This window comes from Mixophyes fleayi, chromosome 2, assembly GCF_038048845.1.
Source record: "Mixophyes fleayi isolate aMixFle1 chromosome 2, aMixFle1.hap1, whole genome shotgun sequence".
Classification (NCBI taxonomy): Eukaryota; Metazoa; Chordata; class Amphibia; order Anura; family Limnodynastidae; genus Mixophyes; species Mixophyes fleayi.
The window spans coordinates 53,025,032-53,040,944 of record NC_134403.1 but is presented as its reverse complement, the minus strand read 5'-3'; the positions used below and the strand labels follow the sequence as shown (position 1 = coordinate 53,040,944).

At 40.4% G+C, this 15,913-nt stretch overlaps 1 protein-coding gene across 3 annotated transcripts in view; it reads right to left on the bottom strand.

Annotated features, from left to right (window-relative positions):
• Positions 1 to 13,126, bottom strand: part of BRCA2 (BRCA2 DNA repair associated) — a 42,115-nt gene extending 28,989 nt beyond the window's left edge. For 2 of the 3 annotated variants that reach the window (XM_075198974.1, XM_075198976.1), the window contains exons 1-9: positions 12,957 to 13,126; positions 11,631 to 11,882; positions 9,373 to 9,475; positions 8,636 to 8,721; positions 8,510 to 8,550; positions 7,589 to 7,694; positions 6,474 to 6,529; positions 4,630 to 4,735; positions 2,768 to 3,724 (exon numbers count right to left, since the gene is read on the bottom strand). In XM_075198974.1, coding sequence (XP_075055075.1) covers positions 2,768 to 3,724; positions 4,630 to 4,735; positions 6,474 to 6,529; positions 7,589 to 7,694; positions 8,510 to 8,550; positions 8,636 to 8,721; positions 9,373 to 9,475; positions 11,631 to 11,882; positions 12,957 to 13,023 — 1,774 coding nt within the window. In that variant the 5' untranslated portion in view covers positions 13,024 to 13,126. The remainder of the gene's footprint in view (positions 1 to 2,767; positions 3,725 to 4,629; positions 4,736 to 6,473; positions 6,530 to 7,588; positions 7,695 to 8,509; positions 8,551 to 8,635; positions 8,722 to 9,372; positions 9,476 to 11,630; positions 11,883 to 12,956) is intronic. The other variant, XM_075198975.1, reaches the window with a different exon arrangement.
• Positions 13,127 to 15,913: the final 2,787 nt, after the last annotated feature.

Here is a 15,913-nt window from a genome sequence, read left to right as displayed (position 1 = left end):
TTAGTTGCTTCTAGAACCACCTGTAGCAGCAATAACTTGTATGAAATAATCATTTTCTATTGGAGTTTACGTTGTTTTTGAGTAGTTTTGGCCCATGCTTCATTACAACACTGCTTCATTCCAATGGTGTTTAAGGGCATTCAATTATGCACAGCTCTTTTACGATCTTGACGCAGCATCTTGAGGAGGTTGAGATCTGGACTTTGACTTGGCCATTCCAAAACCTTGATTTTATTTTTTTTCTCAGGCATTCAGTTGTACATTTGCTGGTATACCCAAGTAGATAGATGGTCTTAACATTTTCCTCTATAATAGTCAGGTTGGCATAAAGAGAAGCTCATGGTGGACTTTGATCATGAGGCACCCAAGTCCTGTGGCTACAAAACAAACCCCTCTCCACCATCCTCATTGACAATTAGTATGAAGAGCTTGTGGAAATATCATAATCACCATTTATTTATATAGTGCCACTAACTCCGCAGTGCTGTACAGAGAACTCACTCACATCAGTCCCTGCCCCATTGGAGCTTACAGTCTAAATTCCCTAACATACACACAGACAGAGGGAGAGACTAGGGTCAATTTGTTACAGCCAATTAACCTACCAGTATGTTTTTGGCGTGTGGGAGGAAACCCAGGCAAACACGGGGAGAACAGACCAACTCCTCACAGATAAGGCCATGGTTGGGAATTAAACTCAGTGATGTAAGGCAGAAGTGCTAACCACTACGCCGCAGTGCTGCCTATATTGGGTCAGACGTGGCGTTGTGAAATAAAAACAAAAACCTCCTGGCTACTGTTCCATAAAAGCCACACTTAGTCTTTCTTTAATCATTAAGGTTATTTTGCAGTGTGACAGAGGCCTGTATACCCCTATATGTAGCTTCTAGATTCTGTGCAATATCTCTGCTCATCACAAGGATAGACTTTTGGGTGCTTTTCTTGGCGCATCCACTCTGGGGAAGATTAAAGACAGTTGCCAGTTGCTTTTCATTTGTAAATGATCTCTCTCATTGTAGAATAATGGACTTTAAACTGATTGCAAATGGCTGAACAACCTTTTCCAGAGTGAGAAACTGCAACAATTGCTTCTCCGAGATCAGTGCAGATGTCGTTTGACCTCGACATGGTGATAACATAAACCTGAACGCCCCACCAGCCCAAACTGCCAAATATTTCTTCCTTATGAGAAAATAAAGTAGTGCATAATGCCATTTATTCCCATGAAGCAGTTGAGGTGTACTTACATTGTCACACACGGCTTCTTCATGTTGTTTTCTTAATAAATACATAAAGTAAAACCTTTTATGGGATTTCACATGAAATTAGATTTATAACAATTTAGGAATTGTTAATTATGTACTGAAAAGTACAGACACAGATTTGAAAGATGGTGTAGTAGCTTTTCCCAATGACTGTATTCTTATTATAAATAGCATTTCAATAATTTGTAGGTATAATTCATTCATTCTACTCAAGGTGTAAGTTCAAACAGCTATATTATAATACACACAAATCTCATTCACACGACTCATTGTGATAGTGTCCATGATGCAATGCGTTGCTTTACCTGAAGACAAAAAAGGTTTCTACTTTTAAAAATGGGATAGGTGCTACTTAAATCTATCATGTGTCCAGACCAAAGAAAATAGGGTAGTTCCATGTGCCACAGCCATACCAATTGTTTTCTAAGGAAAAAAAGTGTTTCAAATATGCCGAAATAAGAGAAAAATCTCTTTGTGGCAAGTGGTACAAGGGTGCTTCATACACCTGCACATGTAGCTGCAGGAACCCAGCTTACATGTTCTATTGTCCTGCACATATCAGGCATTGCACACAGCACAGAGCTCTGAACACCGCAGAAACAGTCCAAGTGCATCAATTCTTGTGTGCTAGGAGCTTCGTTTTCAATATGTGGGTGCATAGAACATCCGCATGACCATAGCCTTAAGATGCAAGGATCACCTCATACAAGCAACTAGTTGTGCTCTATGATGCATATTTGATTACATACTAAACTTAATTACATTGAAATATGTTGGATGTATGAACTTCGTCGCATATAGAAGCGTGTTTGAACTGCAAACTTCCCACATTCTTTTGTGGTAATGGGTACATATGAACATGTAGGAGATGGAAGAATTTTAATAAAACAAAAAGTGTCCACACTAGTCAAAATACACCTTAAAAAAGTAAGTAAGAGATTGAAATTCTTTTGGAAAATTCACGGAGTGAGCTCCTAGGATCCAATTTTATTGCAAAATGCACATCTTATGGTCTCTATGTACTAGTCTACATAGAGCCACTGAGCTCTGTTTCTAGAGCAGAGCAGCACCATATACAATATTTAGTTATTACTTAAACAAAACAAGAGGGAAAAGCGCTGCACACTTGCTGTAAGGCAATGATTCACCCTAACCCTACCGTAGCTACATGTCCCGGGTGAATGGCAACTCAAAGCAGCCAATGGGAGGCAAGTATGGAGGAAAGAGTGGAAATGTGCCACCCCATAGCCCCCTGAGCGATTAGGAAAGATTACTTCCTCAGCTGTATGTAAGCAGCACGCACCGTTTCATAAGATGAACACTTGTATCTGACATATGGCGATATTACTTTCTTCTTATCTTCCCAAAAATGTGAAAGTTATATCACCATGTGCTTTATGTGAAACTAAATTGACACACACACACACACACACACAAATAAAACTACTTTTTTTCTTTTTTAAAGAGAAAATTGATGTGATTTATGAATATATGACACATACTTTGACTTCCACCGATTTTGGCATCCGATCTTCCAGGGCTACTTGAAGGTTCACGGAATGAAAGCCCATCAACGTCCTTCGCACATCCCCTATCGTGACAACTCATCTCATTGTGTAAGCTATATACAAATTTTGTTTGTCTTTTCAATGTAGAAAGAGTAGTTTTAGCTTTCTGGTTAGCTAGATGACCACATTTCCAAAGATCGTTGCCATTTCCTGCAATTGATGACGGCCGAGACACGAATGACTGATCAACTGAATTAAGCCCGTCAACAATATGGATGTCACTTGCATCTCCGCAAGCAAGATTGACTTCAGACACTTTTTCATGCGGTTTGTTATGAAAAGTGGTTAAAAGGCACCGTTCCTGATTGTGTATGTTTGACCCACAAGTTTCTGTTGGTACACAGGATACTTCCAATGTGCCGTCGTTCCTTTGTTGCCGTGAATCACTGCATGTTGCATTTTCCATCTTATTTTCAGCTCCATAACTCACAATTTCAATAGGCAAGCTCTCCTCTTGTGTAGTGTTAAGGTCAGGTAGGTTTAGTGGAGACCATTCATATGATGAAGAGGTTTTCTGATGTACGTCCTGTTCATAGCCTTGCCTACATGAACTATATTTGTGATTTTCAAACCTAAGCAGATTCTCAGAGGATAATAATGCATTTTGCTCTCCAGTGTATTCAAAAACTGAAGCATTTTTTTCGAGTGCACTCAGTTCCGTTCTATTTTTTCTCTTAATTCGACTATCAATTTTTACTTTTCTCCGCCCCGATGGTTTTTCACTAAAAAAGATGGACAAGACGTCCTCCATTCCTTCAATTCGATTTCCAACTTCTTGGCAAGGCTCCTTATTTTTGACGGCATTCAAAACAGTTTTCTGTTGTTGCGGCTTCAGGGAATCCGTAGCTTTAATTGCACAATTGCCAGTTTTATCAGCTGCAGTAGAGTCTGCTGTAACAGGATAAAGACAAGAACACATCATAGGTTATTATGCGGAGCATGTCCCAATCAACTTCATCTGTAGAGTACAGTCGTTTTTACACATTGCACTAAGTGAAACAAGGCAGACTTTTTTTTCAGTATTCCAGGATCATACAATCTGACCTGTTTCTCAGCCTAGCATCAGTATCTCCCTGCTGTTTAACTTTAAATAAGCGTCACTTTAAAACTATTATTTGCAAATAAAAAAGGATATGTGGAGGGAAGGAGGAGGGGATTCTCCCATGTTTTCAAATACTAGGGATATCTATCTTAGGGATAGGGCAAACATGGATAGATTAATGTAAAATCCTGAATGAGACATCTAATGTTCATACATTATTATGGAATTGTAGCACTTCCAAGTTCACACACAGACAATACATTATATTTCCTATGCAGCTGGTTTATTTTGCTACCCACCTAGTTATATATTGTCTGTATAGAACTTATATTTGCATTGCTTGACCACTAGAAAAATATATTTAAAAAAAGTTTATACTAATATGTATATCTTGTACACTCAATTGACCAAAGATAATAATTACTTGATCAGGGAACTTGAAACGCATGAATAAGCTAAATCCCCTTCGTTATTACTCACTCCCACATGGTAAATAAGGTTACAGTCCCCCCTCCCAGTACTATTACCTGAAGCCAGAAGCCAATGTGTCCTGTGCAATCAGTCAGATTCTCTTCAGTAGTACTAAGTAGGGAAGCTGTATTCTGCCCTACTGAAGAGGACTGGATGGGCTCAATCCCTCATCCAAAGCTCAATGTCTGACCTATATCCTTGCCCAAACCCTTTGGATTAAGAATGTAACAAATTCCTTACAATGATCTTGCTACCACTCTCTTCCAATTTGCCAGGTACTCACCAAAAATCTTTGCGTGTATGCCTTTATCAACCTTTGTATCAGATGGCTGAGCTAAAGACACTGTCTCCACAGCATTATTCAGCTTGGAGAAGAGAGACTGCACAATCTGTAACAAACACAGCTGGGATTACAGAGATCTCTCCATTATAAGGCTTCAAAAATCACATGGTTTAAAAAAGGGAGAATGACAGAATGAGTAAATTAACTTTAAACAATAATTAAAAGGACATAATAAAGTCAACAATAATAGAAATAAAGTTGCTAAGGAACATTAAAATTTTCCTTAACTGCAGCTCTCACTAGAAGTAGTTCATGCACCGGCAGCTCTCACTAGAAGTAGTTCATGCACCGGCAGCTCTCACTAGAAGTAGTTCATGCACCGATCAGCCACAACATTAAAACCACCTGCCCAATATTGTGTAGGTTCCCCTAGTGACGACAAAACAGCTCTGACCCGTTGAGGCATGGACTCCACAAGACCTCTGAAGGTGTCCTGTGGTATCTGGCGCCAAGACGTTAACAGCAGATCCTTTATGTCCTGTAAGCTGCGATGTGAATCATCCATGGCTCAAACTTGTTTTTCCAGCACATCCCACAGATGCTCGATTGGATTGAGATCTGGGGAATTTGGAGGCCAAGTCAATACCTTGAACACTTTGGCATATTCCTCAAACCGTTCCTGAACAACTTTTTGCAGTGGGGCAGGGTACATTATCCTGCTGAAAGAGGTCACTGCCATCAGGGAACACTGATGCCATGAAGTGGTGTACTTGGTCTGTTTAGGTAGGTGGTACGTGTCAAAGTATCATCCACATGAATGGCAGGACCCCAAGAGTATCACACTGCCTCCACTGGCTTGACTTCCTCCCATAATGCAACCTGGTGCCATCTCTTCCCCAGGTAAACGATGCACACGCACCTGGCCGTCCACATGATGCAAAAGAAATGAGAATTCATCAGACCGGGCCACCATCTTCCATTACTCCATGGTCCAGTTTTGGCACTCATGTGCCCATTGCAGGTCCTTTGGGCGGTGGACAAGGGTCACCATGTGCACTCTGACAACTCTGCGGCTATGCAGCAAGCTGCGATGCACTGTGTGTTCAGAAACCTTTCCATCATAGCCAGCATTAACTTTTTCAGCAATTTGTGCTACAGTAGCTCTTCTGTGAGATTGGACCAGACGGACTAGCCTTCACTCCCCACGCGTATCAATGAGGCTTGGGCGCCCATCACCCGTTGCCGGTTCACTAGTTGTCCTTCCCTGGACCACTTTTGGTAGGTACTAACTACTGCATACCGGAAACACCCCATAAGAACTGACGTTTTGGAGATGCTCTGATCCGGTCTCCTACCTAACACAATTTAGCCTTTGTCAAAGTCGCTCAGATCCCAACGCTTACCCATTTTTTCTGCTTCCAACACATCAACTTCAAGAACGAACTGTTCTTACCCCTTGACAGGTGCCATTGTAACGACATAATCAATGTTATTCACTTCACTTGTCAGTTGTTTTAATGTTGTGGCTGATGAGTGTAAATTGTGAACTGGTCAAACATTATCATTTGTAGCACATATCAACAGTGTTAAAAACTTTTACCATTTCCTTGGATAAGTAACACCTCCATATCATGAACACAGTAACTATGTTTCCCCTTTGTGCAAATATTAGGCAATGCATGTATAATGAATCTTCTTGTTGTTGTGACTTCTATAAAATGTTAATAAGGTCACTGCATGGTGCGACGTAGTGTTACAAATAACAGGTAAAAAGAGGTTTCAAAAAAATTGGCACTAAGAAAAAAGAGGAGGGAGCCACAACCCCACAAACAAAAATAACTCACCACTGCATCTTTCTTATCAAAGATCCTCATTTTAGGAGCTTCATCATTAGCCTGGGCTAAAAGAAATAAAATCAAAGGACATTAAAAAGTAAACACACACACAAGTCCAGACAACATATATACTATCAGCAGCATGAGAATGTGGGGCGCAGTATCGGGCACCCCTACTGCATTTAGCAATGATATGTAGTAGGATCATGCTTGTACATAAAGATGTGATCACTAAATGTACAATATCTTATTGTAAAACAGAACATTTACCCTGGACACATATGCTGCAATATTGGGCAACAAGCAAAATTAAAATGCAAGTGGAAAGGGACCGCTATTGGCCTGTGTGTAGTCACCTTTTGCCCCCCGATCCCCATGAAGTGTGGAGGTCATTTGGCCGCATGAGATGAATGGTTGGATCTCGTGCAATTTGGCCACCAATGTGTGTGGCTAAACTGGACACTGATCTGGTCACTGAGGGTGACCTGTGTGTATCCAGCTTTATTATATTCATCCGCATTAAAATAAACATAATGGTATGCAATTATTCAGAAGTCCATCCTACTATAAAGATTACATCACCAAGGATATATATTCTATACAGGTGCATACTTTGTGAGTCTAGCATGAAATGCATAGTAGAAGCAGTAAGAACACTGTAAGGTGCTGCATACCAGGATCACAGGCTTCATTACATGAAAGCACTTGATTTTCCTCCTAAAATACTTCTTGTTTCAGTCTCATTTATGTATTAAATGAGCTATAAGAGTGAGGGACATGGCGACTATTACATGTGTCACTTTCCTGAGTTTAAATATTATTATTACATGAGCATTTGTGCACCTATAAATATACTTGAATAGTAGAAAACAGCTGCACTGAAAGTACAAGAAGACTTCAGATTACCGGGACCCCACATACAAATAAAACAGTCCTTTTGTGGTAATAGAGAGGCCCAAGCTAATCAATGAATACCCATGAAAATTTGCCATATGCACTCCTTAAATATCCTACTACAGACCAAAATCTAATGTTCGGAAGTGGGTGTTCTCTAACGGATATAGAAGTGTGCCCTGCGTGCAATGCCCAGACCCGCTGATCAGATCACATTTATCACTACTTACCAATGATCACAGTTGGAGAAGGTGGAGTAGCTAAAGAACTGGACCAGGACATATCTGGATCTGCTTCTGCACCAAGACTCTCTGAAATACATCTTGGAGTTTGGTTCTTAAAAAACAAAAACAAACATTTTTTAGGCCTACTCACGGCACAAGACTTTGCTACTTATATTATAACAAGGACATTAAACATACAAAGTTCACAACTACCATACATCTTATGACAACCACCATGGTTAAACAGGATGTAAATAGACTACTGGTAAGAGCATCTATCACCTTGAATTAACAATTTTCATTTTAAGGCCTCATTCCTACACCTCCTGGAGTTTACAAGTGAACATGATTAGTCTGCTTTAATCATTTCCCTGTTTCTCTCTCTCTATATATATATATATATATATATATATATATATATATATATATATATATATATATATATATATATATATATATATATATATATATATATATATCTCTGAAATGGTCATGAAGAGGTGAAAATTCAATGAAGAGGATGACCTGTTTCCTTCCCTGCCACCATTTGCTGATTAGTGGTTTAGTCTTTGGCAGATGATAGTAAGTTATAGTAATTACAGAAGCTACTTTCATACAAGTCATACTCTTATTTAGAAAAACCTTTTATTTGAAAAATAGACAAAAGTTTTAAAAAACAAAACAAAAACAACCCCATTGAGGATTGAAAGTGTAAGTCAAACACAGGAAACTAAAAACCTACTACAGCCATTGTGCCGCCCCCTTAAAAAAAAAAGTAAAAAAAAAAACTAAAAAAAAAAACTTCTGCAGATAATTATTTAACATGTGTACATATCAAAGCAGTGCTTGCATCTTATACATACCCATTACTCCCTGTACCATAATAAAAAGTATACTAATAAAATACAAATACAGAAATAGACTTACCCTAATCAACTTTGGTGTGCAAAATAAACTATCACAGATTTCTGAAAGAAACAGGATGTTGTAATTATATATTGGCCACTAAAATAGTTTTTCTTTTGTGAAGACGGGTTAAACAAAATTACTCACCGGTTTTCCTATCGCGCTGAGGTGTTCTGTGTATGTATTTTTGATCCCAAAAAGGAGTCTTAAACATCTCTTTCATGACAACAGGGCTAAAAACATAAGGATTACATCTTTAAGTAAAGATAAATATTGTAAGCAATGGTCGGCAGCTTCTTTGTTCGCTGAATAAGCTAAAGGGCCACTGACTGACAAGACAGGATACTCCTATAAACATATGTATTCTACATTAGGACTATGGTTAGAACCATGGCACCAGATCTCAATGACGCCTTAAGAATGCAGCTGGATAACATTTTCTTTTCCATGCAAATAAATAGCAATAATGATAATAATAACCTGTAGAGACAGACTCTTTTCCAATATATTTACCAGGAATCATTACTACTTGTTACCAGTGATTAGAGCTCACAACTGCAGCATGATAAAGGATAGAGCTCCAGTCCTGCATGAAAACCAGTGAGCACACAACTCCGACAGTACGGCATTATAACACTGTATATTCTACACTGCGAGTTCTAATTGCTTCCAGGTAACGCATTACAGAGGAGGTAGGAGCTGGATATTAGTTTAGGATCAAAGGCTTGTGCAGAGGGCAGCAGGGGGCCACATAGTAAAGGGAACTGCTAAAGGAGCCACAGTATAATGAATATAGTTTTTATAAGCTGCCCATTATTAGGTACCACCAGTGGCTGCCCTAGTCTCAGATAATAGAGAGTACCATACAACAATCACACAGTTACCTGTCACCAAGACATCTACTTGAGGAGCCAAAGACTTCCTTAGGGAGAAGTTGTGTTGTGTCACCAGAACACCTCTCTGGCTTATGTACATTTTTCCTGTTTTCTGGAAAAGAAAATATTTATACATTTTAAAGGGATTATCTACTACTGGATGATCATCTTCCTTCTGACTTGTAGAAATGGGTGCTGCACACCTCGCACTCAGTTCTACAGTTACCTGAAGACAAGAGACATATTGTGCTGCAGCTCACAGGGCTCGAGGATCCCATGCTGTCCTCAACAAGAGGACAAGACAGAAGCATGGTGAGCTCACAGTGCTCGAGGATCCCATGCTGTCCTCAACAAGAGGACAAGACAGAACCACGGTGAGCTCACGGTGCTCGAGGATCCCGTTCTGTCCTCAACAAGAGGACAAGACAGAAGCAAGGTGAGCTCACAGTGCTCGAGGATCCCGTTCTATCCTCAACAAGAGGACAAGACAGAAGCAAGGTGAGCTCACAGTGCTCGAGGATCCCATGCTGTCCTCAACAAGAGGACAAGACAGAAGCACGGTGAGCTCACAGTGCTCGAGGATCCCATGCTGTCCTCAACAAGACAGAAGCATGGTGAGCTCACAGTGCTCGAGGATCCCATGCTGTCCTCAACAAGACAGAAGCATGGTGAGCTCACAGTGCTCGAGGATCCCATGCTGTCCTCAACAAGAGGACAAGACAGAAGCATCGTGAGCTCACAGTGCTTTATGGGACCCAGCTCCGGGGCATGTCAGAGAGCTCAGCAAGTCCATTATCACCATCTGCATGAAGAGACAAATACAGATCTACCCCTAGTAAAGATCAGAATCTCAAAAACTGACTTTGCCAAGTACAGATGAATGTATATATTAAATATAGATGTAAAGCACGTCACAGTCTGAAAGTGACCTCCATGGCAGCAAAACAAATATTATATATATGCCATGCAAAAAGCAACAAGTAACCAGGCGCTAGAAAATAATATATGTAAAATAACTGATGAACTATTAAACAGCTGAAAATAATAATGGCAATATTAATGACACGGTAGAATTCAGTTATGGCAGAAAGGAATATACCTCTGAGAACAGATTTTACGCAAAAAATAATTTGATAAGAGTAAAGTAGGTTTTCAGTGTTATATTCTGTTCTGCCAGAACTGGAATTGAATACTGTACTTGGTTTGAGGCTTTTCCTGTTTACGGATTTTCCTAAATGTTCTTCTTTCTGTATCAGAGCCAACATTATACTAATGGTTGTCACCGATGCTGCTCTAATAAAGCAATGATTCAGTATGAGGGGATTATGACGTTTAGGTCTAAAAGCTTTGTTATTGTTGTAAATGTCTACACATAACTGTGACCACATTCAAGAAAGGAAAACATTGTCCCAGGATTGTAATCATCAAATGTACCCTCCAGGGTGGGCACTTAATAATGAGGAAGTGGGAAACAGGGATGCTGGGTACCTCGACATGGGTAGAGACATGCTCAGACAGTCACAACTAAACAAGTGTTTATTCAGACAGCAAGTCGTCCACCATCAAATTAGTAAAATATACAGTATATTGTACATAAAATAGTCTCAGAGTAAACGTATTCGTACTCAAACTCGATGACATTTGGTCCACTAATTAACTTGCTCCCCTCTTGTAGCACTGTGACCACTCCACACAGGTCTACTACAGACTTGGCTGTGGTCAAGCTCAGGTGTCACTCTGCTTTTGGTAGGTCTCAATCAGATATCGATTGTGCCCTCCCACCCCACAACTATTGCTTATAGAACCATCTCATTCCTCAAATAGTCTCAATCCAGCAGGAACTATAATTCCCAGCCAGCACTGAGGTTGGGATACTTATACCTCCTGGGATTTCTACACTAATGCTCCCTAGGTACCAAGCTCTGGAAAAGGATTTCCACTGGGTGGCCTCCCTGGGATGAGGTGGCTCTTGGTATACAGGACTGCTCCCCCTCTTGCTGACTTGGCTCACTGAGCATGTCATCGGAAGTTCCAAGCCTGCATCATTCAAACAAATTGCTCTATCCAAACAAGCACGGAGCAACCATTTTAGACTTGTGCAGTGAAATAGGAAAAGAACTTCAAAGTATCCATATGACAATTAAGAAGCCACTGGAGCCATAGCCCCTGTATTATTATCTGGATGAAAGAAGCTTTTGGATGGACTTAACCTTTACTTGTTGAGAGCTGTCCCCTAATTTTCCCTGCAAAAACATAATAGAACTTACCTAACACAACATTATTTTTACAATGATCTTTTGTAGGTGAAAGGAACAGGGGAGAGCGTAAACTCTGCTCCTTGAAAATAGTTGGTGTAGAGTCTAACTGACTGTAATTAGGTTGCTTCTGGTTCGGGGTCTTGAAACAGTTGTCAAACTGCCCATCCACTCTCGTCCCTTCATCTTCACATAGTATAAGCTGAGAATGTGCAGCTTCTGCAGTGAGTTCTTCAAACCAGTTCACACTTATATGACCTAAATCTGCAAGAAAAGGTTAAGTCTTACACAACTAAAATTTAAAAGCAGGAGAATTAGCACACAAAAAAAATAATATATAACAGTAATGTTATATCACTTTAAACATATATTTAACCACTAATCTCTTGTAAAACATACATTCAGTATGTTGAGTGAGGGGGCCGACTGCAGTATATAAAGGAAAATTGTAAGTCAGTGAAATTTAAAGGAGTTTTTCACCATCAGAAAACTTGAATACAATGCTTTACCTTTTCACAAAGGCCTTTATATCATCCAGGAACAGTTATTTTAGTTTGGATAGAACACAGTTCAGCTCTATATGTCAGATTCACCTATGCATATAATGCGGCTCTGCATCAAATCCAAGGGCCACAAAAATAAACTACTGAGGGTTGAAAACTGTTTATGTGGTAGAATAAAATGTTGGGAGTCCTTAACAAGGCACCTATTAAAATGTGGCAGTGCAGGGGCTTCCTCCCCACACAGCAGGCGTTGTAGAGGGGCTCTGCCAAGTCTGTAATACAAAACTAGCAAATTAATTTCACTCTCCACATTAAAATGGAAATTGGAATCAATTTGATTATGTATGGACCTCCAGCTCACCTCCTCCTCCTCCCATGGTTTTTGCCCTTGTTATAAGAGGAACGGAGGAACCCTAGAAAAAACATTAGTCACAGGGCTAGTTGCTAGTGAACCTTTAAATACTCATCTGAAATAAATATTACTTCTAAAGATTAGAAAACAATTAAAAATATAAGAACTGCATCTAAGTGGAAAAAGAGGAATTACATTGCAGAGATTGACATTAAAAAATAGATGCATTTCCAAAGACAAACCTGAGCTAGGTGGCAACTATGCACTTAGATACTTTGCGATATGTAATTTATATATCATCATCATCATATATACATTAACAACCATAATCCCAGCTAGGAGATAATGGTCGTGTAAACCTGATAGACCTCTGACATTACACCAACCAAGTGTATGTTTATTAATGTGACAAGTGAGGGTCTAGGGGGCTGTCATGGCCCCATGTGATTGTTGTGGTCACTACATATGAAGTGTGATCAGTACCTGAATCACTGCAATGTGTCTGGAAGAGGTGGAAGAACACAGACTCCCCCAGGTGTACAGAGGCCATGTTCCCGGCATCACTATGGAGCGGAGACCATCATCCGGGTATAACGTCCGTGACCAGACCCGGGACATACACGGGACAGGTTCAACTTCCCGCTGCTACTGGATCCACCTACAGGCTTAATGCAAACAGCCAATCAGATTGGAACTTACACCATGCTGCATATAAGACGCGTATTATCATTGGTTAAAGGGCTGCGAGCTTCTCCTCTTAGGAATCTTTGACGTAACTACAATTCCCAGAATGCCAACCAGCGCTTTGTCGGGTTGGTGGCTTGTGGGAGATGTAGTTCCGGATTAGTTGCTGCGCTCGGTAGTGCGTATTTCTGTAACTAAGACAGGGGGGAATTATCCTGTATGAGCTGTGAAACAATGACTGTTAGTAGAGCTCGCTGCAGTCCAATGGTGTCATTACATAACAACTGTATAACTATAAAACTACTATGATAGTTGTGCTGTGTGCTACAAAGCACCCTCCGTGTATACAAAATATATATTAACTGACGCAATATCATTTTTATAATGATTTTGTGCAGGTGAAAGTAACAGTGATGGGTGTGTAAACTCTGCTCTTGGAATATAGTTGGCTACAAGCTGACAGTAATTAGACTGCTTCTGTTCTGGTGTCTTGTAAGAGGTGTCAAACTCTCCCCCAGTCCTGTCGCCTCATCTCCCACCTGGACTACTGTAACCTCCTACCTGACATTCCCCTCATTTCAATGCATCTTAAATGCAGCAGAAAGACTGATCTTCCTCTCTCTGCTCTACTTCACTTGGCAAATCCCTACATGGTCTTCCTGTGTCCTCCAGAATCCAATTAAAATTACTGTCAAAGCTGTAACTTAAAATTTTCGTGCCTGGGGCGAGAAAGAAAAATACCGCTCCCCTACCCCTCCATTTTAACCAAATTAACCTAAAATATTCAGTGCACCTCCCTTCAGTGTTGCACCCTGGGCTGTCACCCCTATCGCACAGCCCTAATTATGGCCCTTCGCACCATTACCTACAATGCCCTCAACACTACCCCTTCTTACATCTCAAAATACTCTCCCTCTCATACCTACCTCAGACCTGCACCTTACCTGCTCTCTGGTAACCAGGGTCAGGCTGCGCTGGATGGCAGGGGGGCATCTGCCCCTAGACTGGTCCCATAGTGGGCTACCTGGGGCTGGGTCACTGGGCCTCCTGCATTTGTTTCCATTAAAATAGGCTGCTGAGTCGAGTCTTGCCCCCGGGGCTAAAATTTTCCAGCCCTCCCCTGCTGGTAACCATCTTTCACTCCCGCCTATGAGGCTTTTCCCGTGCCGCTATCCACTTATGGAATTTCACAACACAATATTAAAATGGAAAAGTATTTAACCTTAAACAATCCTACATAAAATATAGGGTGCTGTATAGCTGTGTATAATATATACATCATAGCTGTTTGATATTGATTTATAATACATACACTACTGTCACACTGCAACACTCTGCAATAGCTGTGCTGGGCAGCTGTCATACTTGGTACTGACTGGGTGATAGCGCCAGCCTTTCACCAAACAGATTACTTGGAGCTCCTGATTGGCAAATGACCTGAGCTGTAGGGACTTTCTGGCACAACAAAGTGGTGGTGGACGGAAGAATTTACTGTGTCTCCCGATCTCATGACATCCATCAGACTGGAGAATATATTTACTATTCCGTAGAACCGCCGATTCCCATCAGCTTTTGTCTTTAATAAAATTGCTGTTTGAAGAAAATGACTTCACAGTGCCGGTAATCGGAGGTGCATAGTAAATATACCGATGGGAGTTAAAATGGTGAGACGGGGCTAATTCAAGAGACTCACCAAAAAATAGGAGGACTTCTACGGGACGTACTAAAAGGAATTGACATGGCGTGTAAAACAGCATAGTCACTCCATAGTAATCGACCGTCATTCCAGATGTAAAACATGACCAAGGGGCACATTTATCATTCATCGGCAGAAATGAGAAATAGTTATCAATCCTTATCGCATGGATAAGGATTGATCTATTTCTCAAATTTATTAAAAATGGAAAAATGGAACACAGAAACAGCAGTTCCGAAAAACTGCTGTTTCTGTGATAAAAATCATACTTACCCCCCTCTTCGGGACGCACTGTCTCTAGGATCTCCTTCACGTCATCTTCGTTCCTCTTCTTCTTTCCATTGCGCATGTGCAGTTCCACAAAGATCCCGGTCTGTCTGCAATTCTGCGAGCGGTGAGTGACAGGGAGGGATCACATGATCCCTCCACACATGCACTGTCCAGCTCTGCTCTTCGGAGCAGAGCTGACGGCATTGGGTTTTTTAATTTCTGATAATGTACGCCAGCTTCAGCTGGCGTACATTATCAAGACAAGTTTCCGAAAAAAAATAAAATTCGGAACTTGTTAGATTGCAGCTGGGAGCAGTCACCATACTGTTGAATGGTGACTGCTCCCAAATACTAAGAGGAATGCAAAGCAGCAGATATCCATGATATCTGCTGCGATGCACCCTTAATAAATTTGCGGAGGACACGGGGGCACCTTAATTACTCGGTAAAAGCACTATCGTGCTTTCTTAAATATGCCCCCAAGTACCTTAGCAATAAGTGTGTGGAAGATATAATTAAGAAGCATAAGATTTTTACAAATATTCTAAAAATTTCAATTTGCTATCATAGAAGTCTATTGTTATTCCTTTTAGTATGTCCCAACTTCTACAGTTCTACAAACCCCATCATGTTATGTTTATTGAATGTGATTATCACATACTTTTTGATTTTACATATTCAAGAAATATCAAACTTATAAAACCAAGAGAAAACTGCATCTAATAAGCTGAAAATCAAGGAATTGTATTTGCACTTGGTTGATACAGAAATTGAGGACATTTACAGGGAC